We start from the raw sequence: 15,912 nt of genomic DNA, 5'->3' as shown, positions 1-15,912 counted from the left end.
AAAAGAAAAGTTAGCTACAGACACAGTTCTCAAGTCTGAACTTACATATTTAAGGACGCATGAAAACAATCAAGCTTATATTTTGTCAAAACAAATGGCCAGAAAGATACCCTGGCCATTGCAATTTCAAAAATTTTGGAAATAATATTTGCAGAGGTATTGTTAAAAACCTAAATGATTCATTTGAGTTGACCAAAGAAGCGTAGTCAAATTATTTTTTTAAACTGCATACCTTATGAAATAGTGATTTTTTTAAAAAAGGCAACAATGTCTTTTGAAAACTTACTTCTCATATTAACGTCTATAGGATTTACACTGGCAGCGTGAACTTTGACAATGACTTCATTTGGATAGTGTATGATAGGTATCATCATGTTCTGAGTGAATCGAAGCACTTCATTCTTCCCATATTTATCTATCACCCAAGCAGGCATGACAGTGCTCCTTCGAGAGGTAGTACTAATCCTTCTAACTGAAGGCTTTTGGACAACTTTGCTTCTCCAGAAGCAAATAGCAGTGCATGCATTTCTTCTAAGTACATAAGTCTTCAGAAATTCCATTGTAAACACTGGTTGAACTGCGTGCTCAAATTCAAATACACTTGGACTGGATCAAACTCTCACCCCTGAATTAGGTCAAATTCTGCCAAACCACGGGCTAGTTTCAAAATTAAGCATGCAAAACGGAGCATTCGAAAATGAAGCTAATCTAATGGAGAAACTGAAAGAATATGGAACTTTTATTCTGCTCTTCGCATATGAAATGCTCCAATTAACGTTCCAGTCAGTATTCTGTCCATTCTCCTCCCTTCCTTTCACCCTCCTCCCCTTCCAAAAAAAAGAGGGGAATAAAAAAGCAGGTGCGCAAACCCCCTGGATCCCTGCCCTGTCCTGGGAGCCCTCGGCGGGACAAGCAGACACCGCTCGCGATCCAACGCCAGAGAATCAAACGCTTGCCGACTACCGCCGCGACCCTGGCCCGGAATCTCCTTGCCTGCCCGCTCTCTTCAGCCGCCGGGGTGGCTTTGCGGCGCCGACCAATCGCCTGCAAAGATCATTTCCTCAGGTGCAATTAAACCAATCCAAGTACTCGATGTTGAAGGGCTCAATGACAATTAAAGATGGCTGCGTCCATGTACTATCACTAGCAACCAGTGACCTCTTTTTCCTCCTTGCCTGGCTCCTATGGTGGCAGGCAGGGCACGAGGACCATGCTGGGCCGGACCCTCCGAGAAGTGAGTGGAATTGGCCCGCTGAGGCCCCCGGGAGGGCGGAAAGTTCAGCGGACTTCGTTGACAAACAGTCCCTGGGCCTTACAACGCATCTTGGCCCACCTCGCTGCCTTCTCTTGAAATGAGTAGGGGATAGGTACCTTTCGGTCCTTAGGATGTACTCGCCGTACCCATTCAGGAGTTAGGACCTTAGCTGGGAAATCTCTGCACCGCGGATCTGTGGGGTGGTGAATCGGCTTCTCACCATTAGACGTTTGTTCTGGTGTAGGTCGGGCACCGGCTGGTCTCGGAGTGGGCTTTGCCAGATAAAGGGGGCTTGCGGAGCCACTTCAGTCTCTCTCCTGTCCCCGACACTTAGCTGCAGTTGTCGCTAAGAAGCCTGGCGAAACTGTAGTTTGCAAAATTCAAACGAGTAATGTTTGGGTTTTTTCAAAGAATTCGTTGTCTAGGATTTACTAACCACTAAGATACCAGGGATTCCCTAACCCGTGTCTCCATTTCCTGGACGTCATGTTTGAACTCTAGGCTGTATTTGTGAACGCCTTGTGGGCAGTTCTTCTAAATGTCACATAAGCACCCTCAAATTCACTTTAATCAGTGAAGTAATCATTGTAACAGGACTTACCTCTCAACCCCCGTCTTAAAAAACAAAAGCTCTGGTATTTCTGAATTCTTAATAGTCTATTTTTAATGGCACAAATATTATCTCATTTGCCTTTAGATTCTTCCTCATCTTTCATATACAGTAAATCACTAAGCCCCGTTCGTTCTGTCTTGCAGATATGGCTGGAATCTGCCCTCTCACGTTCTGTCTGCTGTTAAGCTTTAATTCAGGTCTTTTTACTTCCTGGTTCACATCACTCAACCTTAGAACTGCCTACAGGCCAGTTGCTATCAGAGTCACGTGAAGCACCTGTTAAAACTAAAGCTATGTCCTACTCTAGAATTAATTAGATCTGTGTGGTAGGTTCAGGAGTATGGTTTAATGGGGGCTTCAGGTGATTTCTGGTAAGAAGAAGGCGCTGAGGACCTAAACTGCCTTCCATCTTCCTTTTTATTCCATCCTAGAAGTTGTCGTTTTGTTTGTTTGTTTGTTTGTTTCCCAGCTGGCAGCCTGGAATTATAATTATAGATAGCTGTAATATATAATGAGAACTTTAAGTCCACAGGCTTTAAATAATAAATAATTCCTCCCCAAAATAATTATTATTTTACCATTTTAAATTGCATCGAATCAAATTTGTTCTTTAAAAAATAATTAATAAATGGACAACACCCAAAACTTGTTTTAAAATTAAATACAACCTATAAAAATATGGTATTTCCTTTTTCTGCCTTTTCCACTGGCAATCTAAGTAACAGAGACTCTAAAGAAAATATTTATTTTGGGGTAGCAATGCAATGAGAATATGTGTGATATAGTAAACTATGTGCCTACTCAAGGAGGTTGGGGCAAAGGATGTTTTTAAAGACAGAATGAAAAAGATTACATAAATTATTTTGAATCAGTTATCCTTGGCCACAAGGATCAGTCACAAAGGTGGCATCAGTCCAAGATTGGATGGCCAGTTGCTGGACAGACATCCTTGCAGAAGTACTTGTGTGTGTGGAAGGTTGCAATGGCCTTTGTGCAAGGTTGTGTTTTTTGCAGTCTTATGATTGTTGTTTTTTAAAAAATTTTAATGGGTACATAGTAGTTGTACGTATTTATGGGGCACATGAGATATTTTGATACAGGCATACAATGCATAGTAATCATATCAGAGTAAATGGTGTGTCCAGCACCTCAAGCATTTATCATTTCTTTGTGTTACAAACATTCCAGTTATACTCTTTTAGTTATTTTTAAATGTACAATAAATTATTGTTGACTGTAATCACCCACTGTGCTATCAAATACTGTGTCTTATTCATTCTAACTATATTTTTGTACCCATTACCCATCCCCACTTCCCACCCCTACTACTACCCTTTCTAGCTTCTGGTAACCATCATTCTGCTCTACCTCCATGAGATCAATTGTTTTAATTTAATTTAATTTTATTTTATTTTTATTTTTATTTTGAGACGGAGTCTCACTCTGTCGCCCGGGCTGGAGTGCAGTGGCCGGATCTCAGCTCACTGCAAGCTCTGCCTCCCGGGTTCAGGCCATTCTCCTGCCTCAGCCTCCCGAGTAGCTGGAACTACAGGCGCCCGCCACGTCGCCCGGCTAGTTTTTTGTATTTTTTAGTAGAGACGGGGTTTCACAGTGTTAGCCAGGATGGTCTCGATCTCCTGACCTCGTGATCCGCCCGTCTCGGCCTCCCAAAGTGCTGGGATTACAGGCTTGAGCCACCGCGCCCGGCCCAATTGTTTTAATTTTTAACTCCCACAAATAGGTGAGAACATGGGAAGTTTGTCTTTCTGTGCCTGGCTTATTTCACTTAACATAATGCCCTCCAGTTCCATCCATGTTGTTGCAAATGACAGGCTCTCATTCTTTTTATGGCTGAATAGTACTCCATTGTATACATGTAGGACATTCTCTCTATCCATTCATCTGTTGGTAGATACTTAGGTTGCTTTCAAATCTTGGCTATTGTGAATAGTGCTGCAATAAACATGAGAGAGCAGATATGTCTTTGCTTTGTTGATTTTCTTTCTTTTAGGTGCGTATATACCTAGCAGTGAGATTGCTGGATCATATGGTTGTGCTATTTTTATTTATTTATTTTTAGTTTTTTTTTTAGAGACAGGGTCTCACTGTGTTGGCCAGGTTGGTCTTGAATTATTGGCCTCAAGCAATCCTCCTCCCTCAGCCTCCCAAAGTGCTAGGATTACAAGTGTGAGCCACTTTGCCCAACCAGTAGTTCTATTTTTAGGTTTTTGAGGAACCTCCATACTGTTCTCCATAGTGGCTGTAGTAATTTACATTTCAACCAACTTTTCTCCATCTTCACCAGCATTCATTATTGCCTGTCTTTTGGAAGAAGCCATTTTAAGCGGAGTGAGATGATAACTCATTGTAGTTTTGATTTGCAGTTCTCTGATGATCAGTGATGTTGAGCACGTTTTCATATACCAGTTTGCCATTTATATGTCTTTCTTTTGAGAAGTGTCTATTCGGATCTTTTGCCCATTTTTAATTTGATTATTGGATTTTTTTCCTGTTGAGTTTTTTGAACTCCTTATATACTTCGGTTATCAATCCCTTGTCAGCTGGAGTGTGATAGTTCTTATCAGGCATTCGTGCATGAGAACCCTCTCTTCTTGACCTTTCTTGACTCCATTTGTCAGGATTTTAACACAAGTGACTCTATTTTGATTTTGACAACTGTCATAGCTCCTTAAGTGCTACCTTTTTTAGTGCTACTTCTCTCTGGTGTCATTGAGTGAGCCATAGTGAAAAACAACTTTTGCGTCATGGGGGAGAAAGAACTATTCAGGAGAGCTGACCCAGGGGAAGACCCAGAGGTTGCCTTGGCATGATTACTTTTACTTAATCACTCCTTTAACAAACACCTGTTAATGCCTAGCATGCAAAACATTTGGTGGTTATTTCCCCAGCTCTAAAACTACCTTCTGTCTACTTTGTATTTTTTCCACATCACTGTACTGATGCCCTAAATTCTACCAATTAGAGATTAATTAATTCATACAAATTATCTTTCAATTTAATTATATTTTAAATATGTACAGATGCCTGGGAAGGTTGAATGATTTGTTCACCCATTGTTGTAAATTATAACAGTTCAAATTTCTTCATAATACCTTAATTGAGATAATCAGTTGAAGAGGGGAAAATTTGCTGAGAATTAGGGAGAAGGGCTGGAAATGATGGAGGCAATTTGGGGGATGTGAGTGGAGGCTTATGGTAACAGGAGTCCTGGGATTAGGCACAAAAAAGAGGTAAAATGCCAAGTAGGTAAAATTCCTATTTGTAAATTTTACCCAGGTACATTCAGAAAGGGGGAGGAATCTCACTTTTGCCTTTGTCTTTTGTGGCATGATCCCAGTGTTTCTAGGAGCGAGGCACCAGGCTAATATTATTAATCCTAAAGTTTAAAGAAGGATATATTTATTTGGCTTCTTGGAGCTTCAACTTTAGAAAAACTAATCATTGTTCTATAGGGAAATCAATTCTAAATTTTAAACAACTGTTACTCATTCAACTAACATTTAGTGAGTACCTCTGTGTTCCAGCCACTGGGGGGTAGCATTAAAGACGGACAGAAGCTCCTGCTTCCTGAAACCTAACATTTTTTTGTGGAAATGCAGCCATTAAACACTTTAAAAAAAAAAAAAAAAAGTAAAGGATATAATTTCAGGTAGTATAAGTACTATGGAGAAAAATTAAGTAGATCATAGTATGATAACTAGTTGGGGGAGCTGGACATTTTAGCTAGAGTGGCCAGGGAAGATTTCTCTGACTGAGTGAATAATACTTAATAGAGACCAGAAGGATATGAAGGGGGAACACTGGGCAGATCTGAGAGAATAGCGTGCCAGGCAGATGGAACAGTAAGTACAAAGACCCTAAAACAAGAGCAAGCTTAACATGTTCGAGGAATAGCAAGAGGGCCAGCATGCCTGGAGAGAAGTGAATGAAGACAGCAATGAGAGAAGAGGTTAGGGAGACAGGTAGGAGCCAAATTGCAGAGAACCTTTGAGGCCACAGTAGGGAGTATGGATTTTATTCAAAGTGTAATGGGAATCTTCTGGAAAGTTTTGAATCTGTGGACATGATCTGAGTTAAAATTTTAAAAGCTCCTTCAGATGACTCTTAAGGGACCATGATCTATAGAAAAGCAAGTAATAAAGTACAAAGACTGACCAGGTGCAATGGCTCATGCCTTTAAACCCAGCACTTTCAGAAGCTGAGGCATCAGGAGTTCAAGACCAGCCTGGGCAATGTGGCGAAACCCTGTCTTTACAAAAAACACAAAAATTAGCTGGACATAGTGGCGCATGCCTTTAGTCCCAGCTGCTCAGGAGGCTGAGGTGGGAGGATCACTTGAGCCTGGGAAGTTGAGGCTGCAATGAGGCGAGATCACATCAGTGCATGCCAGGCTTGGCAACAGAGCAAGGCCCTGTCTCAAAAAAAAAAAAAAAAAACAAGCAAGAAAGCATTTTAGAAGCTTGTTGCATTGGCAAGAGATAGTGGGAGTGAATATTGTTTTTAAAGTTAGGGTTTGCAGATGTTTTGGATATGGGGTTTGAGGGAAAGAGAAGAATCAAGGTTTTACTTGGTTTTGGGCCAGGGCAGTTGGGGAAATGTAACATCAAAATGGGAAAACCTCTAAAGGGAACATGTTTGGAAGGGGAAGTTTATCAAAAGTTTTGTCTTGGATGTGTTAATTTTTAGATGCCTCCTAGATATCCAAGTGAAGATATCACTTAAGCAGCTAGATACAAGAGTTCAGAGCTCAGCAAAGAGGCTAGGTGAGAGATACACATTGGCCAGAGTATAGAAGGTAATTAAACCTATAGGGCCAGATGAGATTACCTGGGAAGTTGAGTGTAAAAATAGAAGAAGACCTAAAATTCCAACATTTTGGAGGTCAACAATAGGAAGTAAAGCCAGCAAAAGAGACTTGAAAGAATGCCCAGTGAGACAGGAGGAAAAGCCAGGATGGCATGGTGTCCTGAACAAAGAGAAGAAGTGTTTCAAGGAGGGAGTGGTCACTTGTGTTGAATGCTACTAAAGAGTACTATAAAATGAGGGCTGGTGCTGACCAGTGGGTTTAGGAATGTGGAGCTTGCTGGTGATCTTGACATGCAATTTCCAGAAGCAAGAAGGCAAAAGCCTGAATGGACTATGTTAAAGAGAGGATGAGTGCCTGTCACTGCTACACTCAGCCTTCAAGAGCTCTCCTGTGCCTTCAGCATTTATCAAGGCAATTTTTTTTTTAAAGACCGTTCTTTTCTGGCCGGGCACAGTGGCTCACGCCTGTAATCCCAGCACTTCAGAAGGCTGAGGCAGGCAGATCACGAGGTCAGGAGTTCAAGGGCGCGCACCTGTAATCCCAGCTACTCAGGAGGCTGAGGCAGGAGAATCGCTTGAACCGGGGAGGCGGAGGTTGCAGTGAGCCGAGATCGCACCACTGCATTCCAGCCTGGACGACAGAGCAAGACTCCGTTTAAAAAAAAAAAAAAGGCCATTCTTTTCCTAAGTAAACCTCTAATGCTGTCTGTTCAGTTAATTAAAATGTCTCCACTTCGTTACAGAGAAACAAATGTCAAAATGTCTTGCATAGAGAATAATTACACAGGTTGAACATCCCTAATCTGAAAATCTGAAATGCTCCAAAATCCAAAACTTTTTGAGCACCAACATGATTTTCAAAGGGCGTGTTCAAAGGAAATGCTCACTGGAGCATTTTAGACTTGAGATTTTTGGGTTAGGGATGCTCAACTGGAAAGTATATAGTACAGATAGAGGACTCCAAAGTCTGAAAATATCCGAAATCTAAACACTTCTTGTGCCAAGTATTTTGGATAAGGGATACTCACCCTGTAGTATAGTATGTAGTTCAGCACATGAATGTTGGCAACAAGATCAGTCCTCAGTTGAACCCCAGCTCTGCTACCTTTTTTTTGTTTTTTTTAGACAGAGTCTCACTCTGTCGCCAGGTTGGAGTACAGTGGCACAATCTCTTCTCACTGCAACCTCTGCCTCCAGGGTTCAAGCGATTCTCCTGCCTCAGCCTCCTAAGTAGCTGGAACTACAGATGCCCGCCACCACGCCCAGCTAATTTTTGTATTTTTTTTTTTTTTTTTTTGAGACGGAGTCTGGCTCTGTCGCCCAAGCTGGAGTGCAGTGGCTGGATCTCAGCTCACTGCAAGCTCCGCCTCCCAGGTTTACGCCATTCTCCTGCCTCCGCCTCCCAAGTAGCTGGGACTACAGGCGCCCACCTCGTCGCCCGGCTAGTTTTTTTGTATTCTTTAGTAGAGACGGGGTTTCACCGTATTAGCCAGGGTGGTCTCGATCTCCTGACCTTGTGATCCGCCCGTCTCAGCCTCCCAAAGTGCTAGGATTACAGGCTTGAGCCAGCGCGCCCGGCCTAATTTTTGTATTTTTAGTAGAGACGGGGTTTCACCATGTTGGCCAGGATGGTCTTGATCTCTTGACCTTGTGATTAGCCCGCCTTGGCCTCCCAAAGTGCTGGGATTACAGGCGTGAGCCACCGCACCCAGCCAGCTCTGCTGCTTTTTAGTTATGCGACCTCAGGTAGGAACTTCAGTTTTTTTAAATCTGTAAATGGAGATAATAATAGCTTCTCAGTGTGGATGTAAAGATTAAATGATATATTAAGCACCGAGGACAATGCCTAGAACTAAGTACTACCTATTATTAACATTAATTTTGTTACAGGGACAAAATTACTAAATTATACGTATTTGCATTTTTCCTTCCCTTACTTTCTAAGAAGAGTGGTTCCTGAACAAGGTTTTGAAATTTTTCTAAGGAGGTATATTAATTGTCTATGGCTGCATAAAAAATTACCATAAACTTTGTGGCTTAAAGTAACATAATCTCAGGATCTCACAGTTTTCTGGGTCAGAAGTCTGGGCATGGAGTAACTGGGTTCTCTACTCAGGGTCTCACAAGGCTGAAATCCACGTGCTGTAGTTGTACTGCAAGGTATTGCTAGGGCTAGAGTTCCATCTGAACTCCAGCCCTCTCGACCTCATTGGTTTTGGCAGAGTTCATTTCCTATGGTTGTGGAACTAAGGTCCCTTTTTCTTGCTGGCTGTGTGGATAGTAAAGTAAGTGAGCTGAGGGCTGGAGAAATGGGATGGCTGGAATTGACATTTTGGAGATCATACGGATGTTAGCAATGTTGTGTGTAGTCTGGGCAGTAACCAGGAGAGTTGGCAACTGGGGTGAGCTGAAGGAAAAGTTTGTGCAAAGTGAGGTCAAAGAACTGAAAAATCAGGTGTTAGTGTACATGGACTTGAAATTTGACGTGAACAAGGGAGAGGATAGGAGCAATAGTAACGAAGATGACAGTGCGCTAGGTAACAAAATTGTCAATGAATGAAAAGTAATACCAGGGAGGCTATAGGTCAGCACACCAGGGAGTGTGGTGTCATCTCCCAAGGCATGTGCTTCGGGTGAGCAGGATGTTTGAGAGAAGAGAAGCATTGAGGAACAAGGAGATCATCTGTCCCGTCTCCCAGTCTGGACTCTGTGTTATGTGGTAGGTAGACACTAAACAGGAGAAGCATTGGCTGCCAGGGAAGGCCTAGTTTCCATTAGAGAAAAGATGTGCCAGAGAGAGAATTTTTTTTGTTTTAACAAAAACTTGAAAGTTAACTCCGTTTTATATTCAGATGTGACACCTGCAGTTTCGTCCCAGGGAACTGTATATGTGATTTATATTTCCTGCTTCTTATGCTCAGTCCATTTAGCTGATTAGCATCTTCGTTTTCACTTCTCTTTTCCAATTCCCTTATTGATTTTGTTTTTCTCAAATCTAGAGTTCCTAAAAATAGTCTCAATGAAAATCGGCACCATTTCCAGTGAATACTCCTAGACAATCTTATTTCTTGCCGTTCAATCACAATTGTAACACCTTAGCTTTTATCCTCAGACCAGTCTGGAAGCAGCTTGAGGATAGTAGACATTAGGGGACTTGAGAGGAGCCAAGGAAGGAGAGAAAGTGGCAGATGCAGTTTTCCTCATTATTACAACTTAGCCATGGGATGGACCTGCCTACGTATGTTTGTCTCTCTAGCTCTGGGTTTTTGCTAGTTCTAATTCTCTTCCACTCAGCCTGCTAGCATCTTTGTTCTTCCCATTCCATATACATGATATTAAAACACACTGCTCTCTTTTATTCCTTCTACCTTCTTTCTTCTAGAGGGTTTACATTTCTTTTCTTTTCTTTCTTTCTTTTTTTTTTTTGAGACAAAGTTTCGCTCTTGTTGCCCAGGTTGGAGTGCAATGGCACGATCTTGGCTTGCTGCAACCTCCGCCTCCTAAGTTCAAGCGATTCTCCTGCCTCGGTCTCCCGAGTAGCTGGGATTACAGGCATGCGCCACCACACCTGGCTAATTTTATAGTAGAGACGGGGTTTCTCCATGTTGGTCAGTCTGGTCTCCAACTCCCAGCCTTAGGTGATCTGTCTGCCTCGGCCTCCCAAAATGCTGGGATTACAGGCGTGAGCCACCGCACCTGGCCAAGGGTTTACCTTTCATACAAATCATTCAACAAACTCTCTCTTCTTGTTACTTATAAAAGTCACTTACTTAAGTCAGACCTCGCTGCCCTCCCTATCCCTGCAGCAGTCCATCAGCCTCCCCGTGGAAGTCCTTTTCCTCTTGTCGGTGAGCATTAGGGATCCTCTTGATGACCTCTTCCCACTGCTTGTTGCATTTAAAACCCTCAGCCCCAAGATTGCCATTGCTTTGATGATTTACTCAGTAGCTGAGAGCAGATCATTTGGAGATTTTCCCCTCAAATGCAAACTTCTGTTTCTTGGTATATATGGGACACGTGAAAATACTGTCAGCTTGGAGGACAAACTAAGCTTCCAATAGAGTAGAGATAGAAATGGAGAAGACTGTATATTATGAAGTCATACTGTCCTTTACTATTTGTGTGACTTTGAACAAATCACTCCAGGTCTCTGAGCTTCAGTTTCTTCATCTGTCAAATGAGATAAATAGTACCTAACTTTTTAGGTGATTTTGTTTCGTTTTGTTTTGTTTTTTGACAGAATCTGGTTCTGTCACCAGGCTGGAGTACAGTGGCGCAATCTCAGCTCACTGCAACCTCCACCTCCCAGGTTCAAGTGATTCTCCTGCCTCAGCCTCCCAAGTAGCTAGGACTACAGGCACGCACCACCACACCTGGCTAATTTTTATACTTTTAGTAGAGACGGGGTTTCACCATGTTGACCAGGATGGTCTTGATCTCCTGACCTCATGATCCGCCAGCCTCAGCCTCCCAACGTGCTGGGATTACAGGAGTGAGTCACTGCACCCAGCCAGTGTGGTTGTTTTAAGGGTTAAATGAAGTAATAACGCATGTAAAGCAACAGTGCCTGACTCTTAGAAAATACTTGGTAAATACTATTCCTTCCCCTATTCTCCTTTTCTCTCAGCTACCATCTAATCCAATTATCTTTCCATAAAATCTCCAAAGTTTTGGTGTCGTCTTTTACTTCTTGTTATTCATCCCTTTTATCTGATTAGTAAGTACATGTTATTACTTCCTACAGGAAATATTAGACACCCATGACTCCATCTCAGGCCCTACTTCCTGTCAATATACACTGGTATTCACTACTTCTCAGTCACTTTTGGTGTAGTTTTTTTTTAACTCCTTCTTTCCCAGCCTTCCTAATGTCTTCCCTAAAGACAGAATTTCAGAAAAGTTTGTTTTTAGTTTGTCTTTGAAACTGTATTTTATAAGCATTTCTCTCAATTCATAGTGTCTCTTACTTGAACTCCACAATAGGTATAAAGATCTTATTTAGAGAGCCATAAAAATCCTGCAATGCCTTGTCCAGTTCACTTCTCTTTTTTTCTCTCTGGACTGTCTGTGTTGCAGCTAAGCTACCCTCTGTACAGAATCTGCCTTCAGCCATCCTTCACCCATGCTGTGCCTCAACTCCCCCTGGACAGGATGGTTTACCTGACTTATTGCTGTTGTTTGTACAGCCTGATTTTAAAACCAAAAGTTAGCTAAGGAGAAGAATGTCATGTCCTCCATCTCTCCTCAAGCTGATCAGTGCATCACCCTTCATCCACTACACTAAGTGTTAGAAGTAATAGGTTCTCTTGATTTTGAACCTAAGCCTCACTTTAAAATGTTATACTTAGCCACTCCATCACCCCTTACCCCCACCAACATAACATTTGAAACTTCTGCAGACTCAGTAAAAGGTTTCTGAATTGTATACACTATAGGTTTCTGCAGCACTGAAACAAGGCCAAATTACACCAACAGAGCTCTGTCAAAAATGTCTCTCTCTTATCAAGAAGACCAAGTTTCTAAATGCCTACATTACTGTGTCGGAAGAGGTGGCCTTAAAACAAGCTGAAGAATCAGAAAAGAGATATAAGAATGGTAAATTGCTTTTAACTATACTTAATTGTTATATCTCCAGATAAGGAGTTTAATTGGTTGTAGTAGTCTCCATTTGGCAAGTGAAGCTTTAAACATAAAACATAGCCTTATTTAAAGAACTTGCCATGAGGATAATAAAAATGAGGGTAATGGCTATGTGATGCTTTATAATGTCCAACTGTATTAATTTCTGCCATAAATTTGATTTCTGAAGAAGTATCTTTGCCAAAAACTAGTAGTTACTGTAATAACATGTATTCATGTATCTTTATATTTTAAAGTATCTCCTTTATCACTTTTTTGGCTTTTTAATGCAGGACAGTCACTTGGGGATTTAGATGGAATTCCTGTTGCAGTAAAAGACAACTTTAGCACATCCGGCATTGAGACAACATGTGCATCAAATATGCTGAAAGGTAAAGTTTAACTGATCACAGCATTGATAATTTTGTAAAAGTCAGTATTTTTCGCTTTAAGGATAATAAAGTACCAAGATAATCTCAGACTAATTATATCTTTGAAGGAAATATTTAGAATATAATATCACCTTTTTTACTATTTGCTCTTTTAGAATGCAGAATTTTTCTTTAGAGGTAGCCAGCTTAATGAATGCTATTTCAGAAGTTTTCAAAGATTCTATTAATATTTAGGAAGACTCAGTTCAATAACTAATTACCAATCGGGTGCTTGCCTGTAGTCCCAGCTACTGGGGAGGCTGAGGTGGGAGAATCACTTGAGCTCAGGAGTTTGAGTCCAGCCTGGGCAACATAGTGAGACCCCATCTCTAAAAAATGAAATAAAAAAACTGATAACTGTAAACACACTATAAAACCTCTACCTTCAGCTAATTGATAACATGGGAATAAGCATGAACTGGCTATCATTGATACCCTTCTCTTGTGGATGATGGGAGGATTCATTAACATCTACTGGCCAGTTATTTTTTATTTTCTGATTCCTCTATCTCTTATAGCACAGTATGGCAATGTTTAGATTTATTCTTTAGAGTTCAGTCAAAAGAAAGCAGGTTTATCAAGATATTTGGATCCTAGGAAGAAACAGAAATGGAAAAAAGGTTATTCAGAGTAGTATACGCTAAAAATAATATTCTATGAGGAATATGCCCCACCTTCCTCTAATATGCAAACTGTTGTTGTTCATTATTTTGGAATATATGCTACAGCTTTTCAATAGCCGGAGAAAATTTTAGTTGAAAATAAAGATCTATTTCTACTGGAAATACATAAAAATTACTGTGTGGTATAACATCATCTGAGAAGAAAAAGTCAAGCACAGTGAGCAAAATAGAGATTTATTATTTCAAAAATACTGGGTACATCTCTGACTATCATGCAATATTTTGTAGAACTGTTAAAGTCTGTTTTTAGATTATAAAAATAGTGAATGCACAGACTATCTTTGGAAAACATACATTTAACAGTAGAAAAAAAATTACTGGAAGAAAGTACAACTGATTATTTAAATTAGGAATAATTAAGGCATATCATTATGAATTGCTTAATTGCAGTTTAGACTCTTTTTTTTTGTTTTTTTGTTTGTTTGTTTGTTTGTTTGTTTAAGACAGAGTCTTGCTCTGTCGCCCAGGATGGAGTGCAGTGGCGCAGTCTTGGCTCACTGCAACTTCTGCCTCCTGGGTTCAAGTGATTCTCCTGTCTCACCTCCTGAGTAGCTGAGATTACAGGCATGCGCCACCACACCCAGCTAAATTTTATATTTTTAGTAGAGACAGGGTGTCTCCACATTGGCCAGGTTGGCCTCCCAATGTGTTGGGATTACAGGCATGAGCCACCCGGCCCAGCCGACTCTTGTTTCTTTCATATGATTTGCATGTTCACTGTTTTGTTTCCTGTAAAAAAATAACTGGCCTTTTGGCAGGAACCACCATCATACAGTGATTCACCAAAATGATGAACAAAAAGGGAAAGAGGAGAGGCACCAATACGTGTTTTGTAGGCCTTTTAGAAAACAAGGAGTTGTTTGCCACATACATGCGAACCTGTAAGAAAGGTGATGTTGTTGACATCAAGGGAATGGGTACTGTTCAAAAAGGAATGCCCCACAAGTGTTACCATGGTGAAACTGGAGAGTCTACAGTGTTCCCCAGCATGCTGTCGGCATTGTTGTAAACAAACAGGGGCAAGATTCTTGCCAAGAGAATGAATGTGCATATTGAGCACAGTAAATACTGTAAGAGCCGAGATAGCTTCCTGAAATGCATTAAGGAAAATGATGAGAAAAAGAAGGAAGCCAAAGAGAAAGGTACCTGGGTTCAACTGAAGCGTCAGCCTGCTCCACCCGGAGAAGCACACTGTGTGAGAACCAATGGGAAGGTTCCTGAGCTGCTGGAGCCTATTCCCTGTGAATTCATGGCATAATAGGTATAAACAAATAAAAGACTTCTGGACTGTAAAAAACAATAATAGTAACTAAATTTTTTTCAGGTTATATACCACCTTATAATGCTACAGTAGTTCAGAAGTTGTTGGATCAGGGAGCTCTACTAATGGGAAAAACAAATTTAGATGAGTTTGCTATGGGGTAAGTAAAATTGAAATCTTCTCTTGAGTTTCTTGTGTCTGTGCCTTTATTTTCATTTTTTTTGGGGGGGGGGGTGTGGGGGGATGGAGTCTCGCTCTGTCGTCCAGGCTGGAGTGCAGTGGCGCGATCTTGGCTCACTGCAAGCTCCGCCTCCTGGGTTCACGCCATTCTCCTGCCTCAGCCTCCCGAGTAGCTGGGACTACAGGCGCCTGCCACCACGCCCGGCTAATTTTTTGTATTTTTAGTAGAGACGGGGTTTCACTGTGTTAGCCAGGTGGTCTCGATCTCCTGACCTCGTGATCCACCCGTCTCAGCCTCCCAAAGGGCTCGGATTACAGGCATGAGCCACTGCGCCCGGCCTGTGCCTTTATTTTCACTAAATGTAATTACCTAAAAGGATTGAGGATCTAATGCTAGTTTCTTAGTCCCTCTGTGAGATTATGTTCAGTTGTTTAATAGATATATAGTCATCTCTAATTTTACTTTTAGTTTGTATTTCCCTGATGACTAATAATGTTAAACATCTTTTCATGTGTTTATTTTGCCATCCCTGTATCTTCATCAGTGAACATAGCTGTTCAAATTGTTTGCCCATTTTTTGAAATTGGGTCATCTTATTATTGAGCTGTAAGAATTCTTTCTGGCCCACGCCTGTAATCCCAGCACTTTGGGAGGCCAAGGCAGGCAGATCACATGAGGTAGGGAGTTGGAGGCCAACCTGACCAAAATGGAGAAACCCCGTCTCTACTAAAAACACAAAAGTGGCCGGGCGCAGTGGCTCAAGCCTGTAATCCCAGCACTTTGGGAGGCCGAGTTGGGCAGATCACGAGGTCAGGAGATCAAGACCATCCTGGCTGACACGGTGAAACCCCGTCTCTACTAAAAAAATACAAAAAACTACCCGGGCGTGGTGGCGGGCGCCTGTAGTCCCAGCTAATGTAGTCCCAGCTGCTCAGGAGGCTGAGGCAGGAGAATGGCCTAAACCCGGGAGGCAGAGCTTGCAGTGAGCTGAGATCCGGCCACTGCACTCCAGCCTGGGCGACAGAGCGACACTCCGTCTCAA

General features: G+C 41.7%; 2 protein-coding genes and 1 pseudogene across 5 annotated transcripts in view; 2 read left to right on the top strand and 1 right to left on the bottom strand.

Annotated features, from left to right (window-relative positions):
- RTN4IP1 (reticulon 4 interacting protein 1) overlaps window positions 1–2,026 on the bottom strand; it is a 56,915-nt gene extending 54,889 nt beyond the window's left edge. The window contains exon 1 of one of the 2 annotated variants that reach the window (XM_011952855.1): window positions 1,857–2,026. Coding sequence is in view for 1 of the 2 variants with exons in the window: in XM_011952854.1 (XP_011808244.1) it covers window positions 287–560 (274 nt within the window). In the remaining variant the exon portion in view is untranslated. Of the gene's footprint in view, window positions 1–286; window positions 1,353–1,856 lie in introns of those variants that run through there. The other variant, XM_011952854.1, reaches the window with a different exon arrangement.
- The window catches only part of QRSL1 (glutaminyl-tRNA synthase (glutamine-hydrolyzing)-like 1), a 38,238-nt gene continuing 23,001 nt past the window's right edge, over window positions 676–15,912 (top strand). The window contains exons 1-5 of one of the 3 annotated variants that reach the window (XM_011952856.1): window positions 676–1,234; window positions 1,482–1,483; window positions 12,131–12,290; window positions 12,608–12,706; window positions 14,753–14,849. In XM_011952856.1, the coding sequence (XP_011808246.1) occupies window positions 676–1,234; window positions 1,482–1,483; window positions 12,131–12,290; window positions 12,608–12,706; window positions 14,753–14,849 (917 nt within the window). Of the gene's footprint in view, window positions 1,235–1,481; window positions 1,484–6,520; window positions 6,548–12,130; window positions 12,291–12,607; window positions 12,707–14,752; window positions 14,850–15,912 lie in introns of those variants that run through there. The other 2 variants (XM_011952858.1, XM_011952857.1) reach the window with 2 other exon arrangements.
- Window positions 14,216–14,686, top strand: LOC105519487 (annotated as a pseudogene).

Source organism: Colobus angolensis, unplaced genomic scaffold (assembly GCF_000951035.1).
Source record: "Colobus angolensis palliatus isolate OR3802 unplaced genomic scaffold, Cang.pa_1.0 Scaffold35, whole genome shotgun sequence".
NCBI classification, from domain to species: Eukaryota; Metazoa; Chordata; class Mammalia; order Primates; family Cercopithecidae; genus Colobus; species Colobus angolensis.
This window is presented reverse-complemented; position numbering and strand designations above follow the sequence as displayed.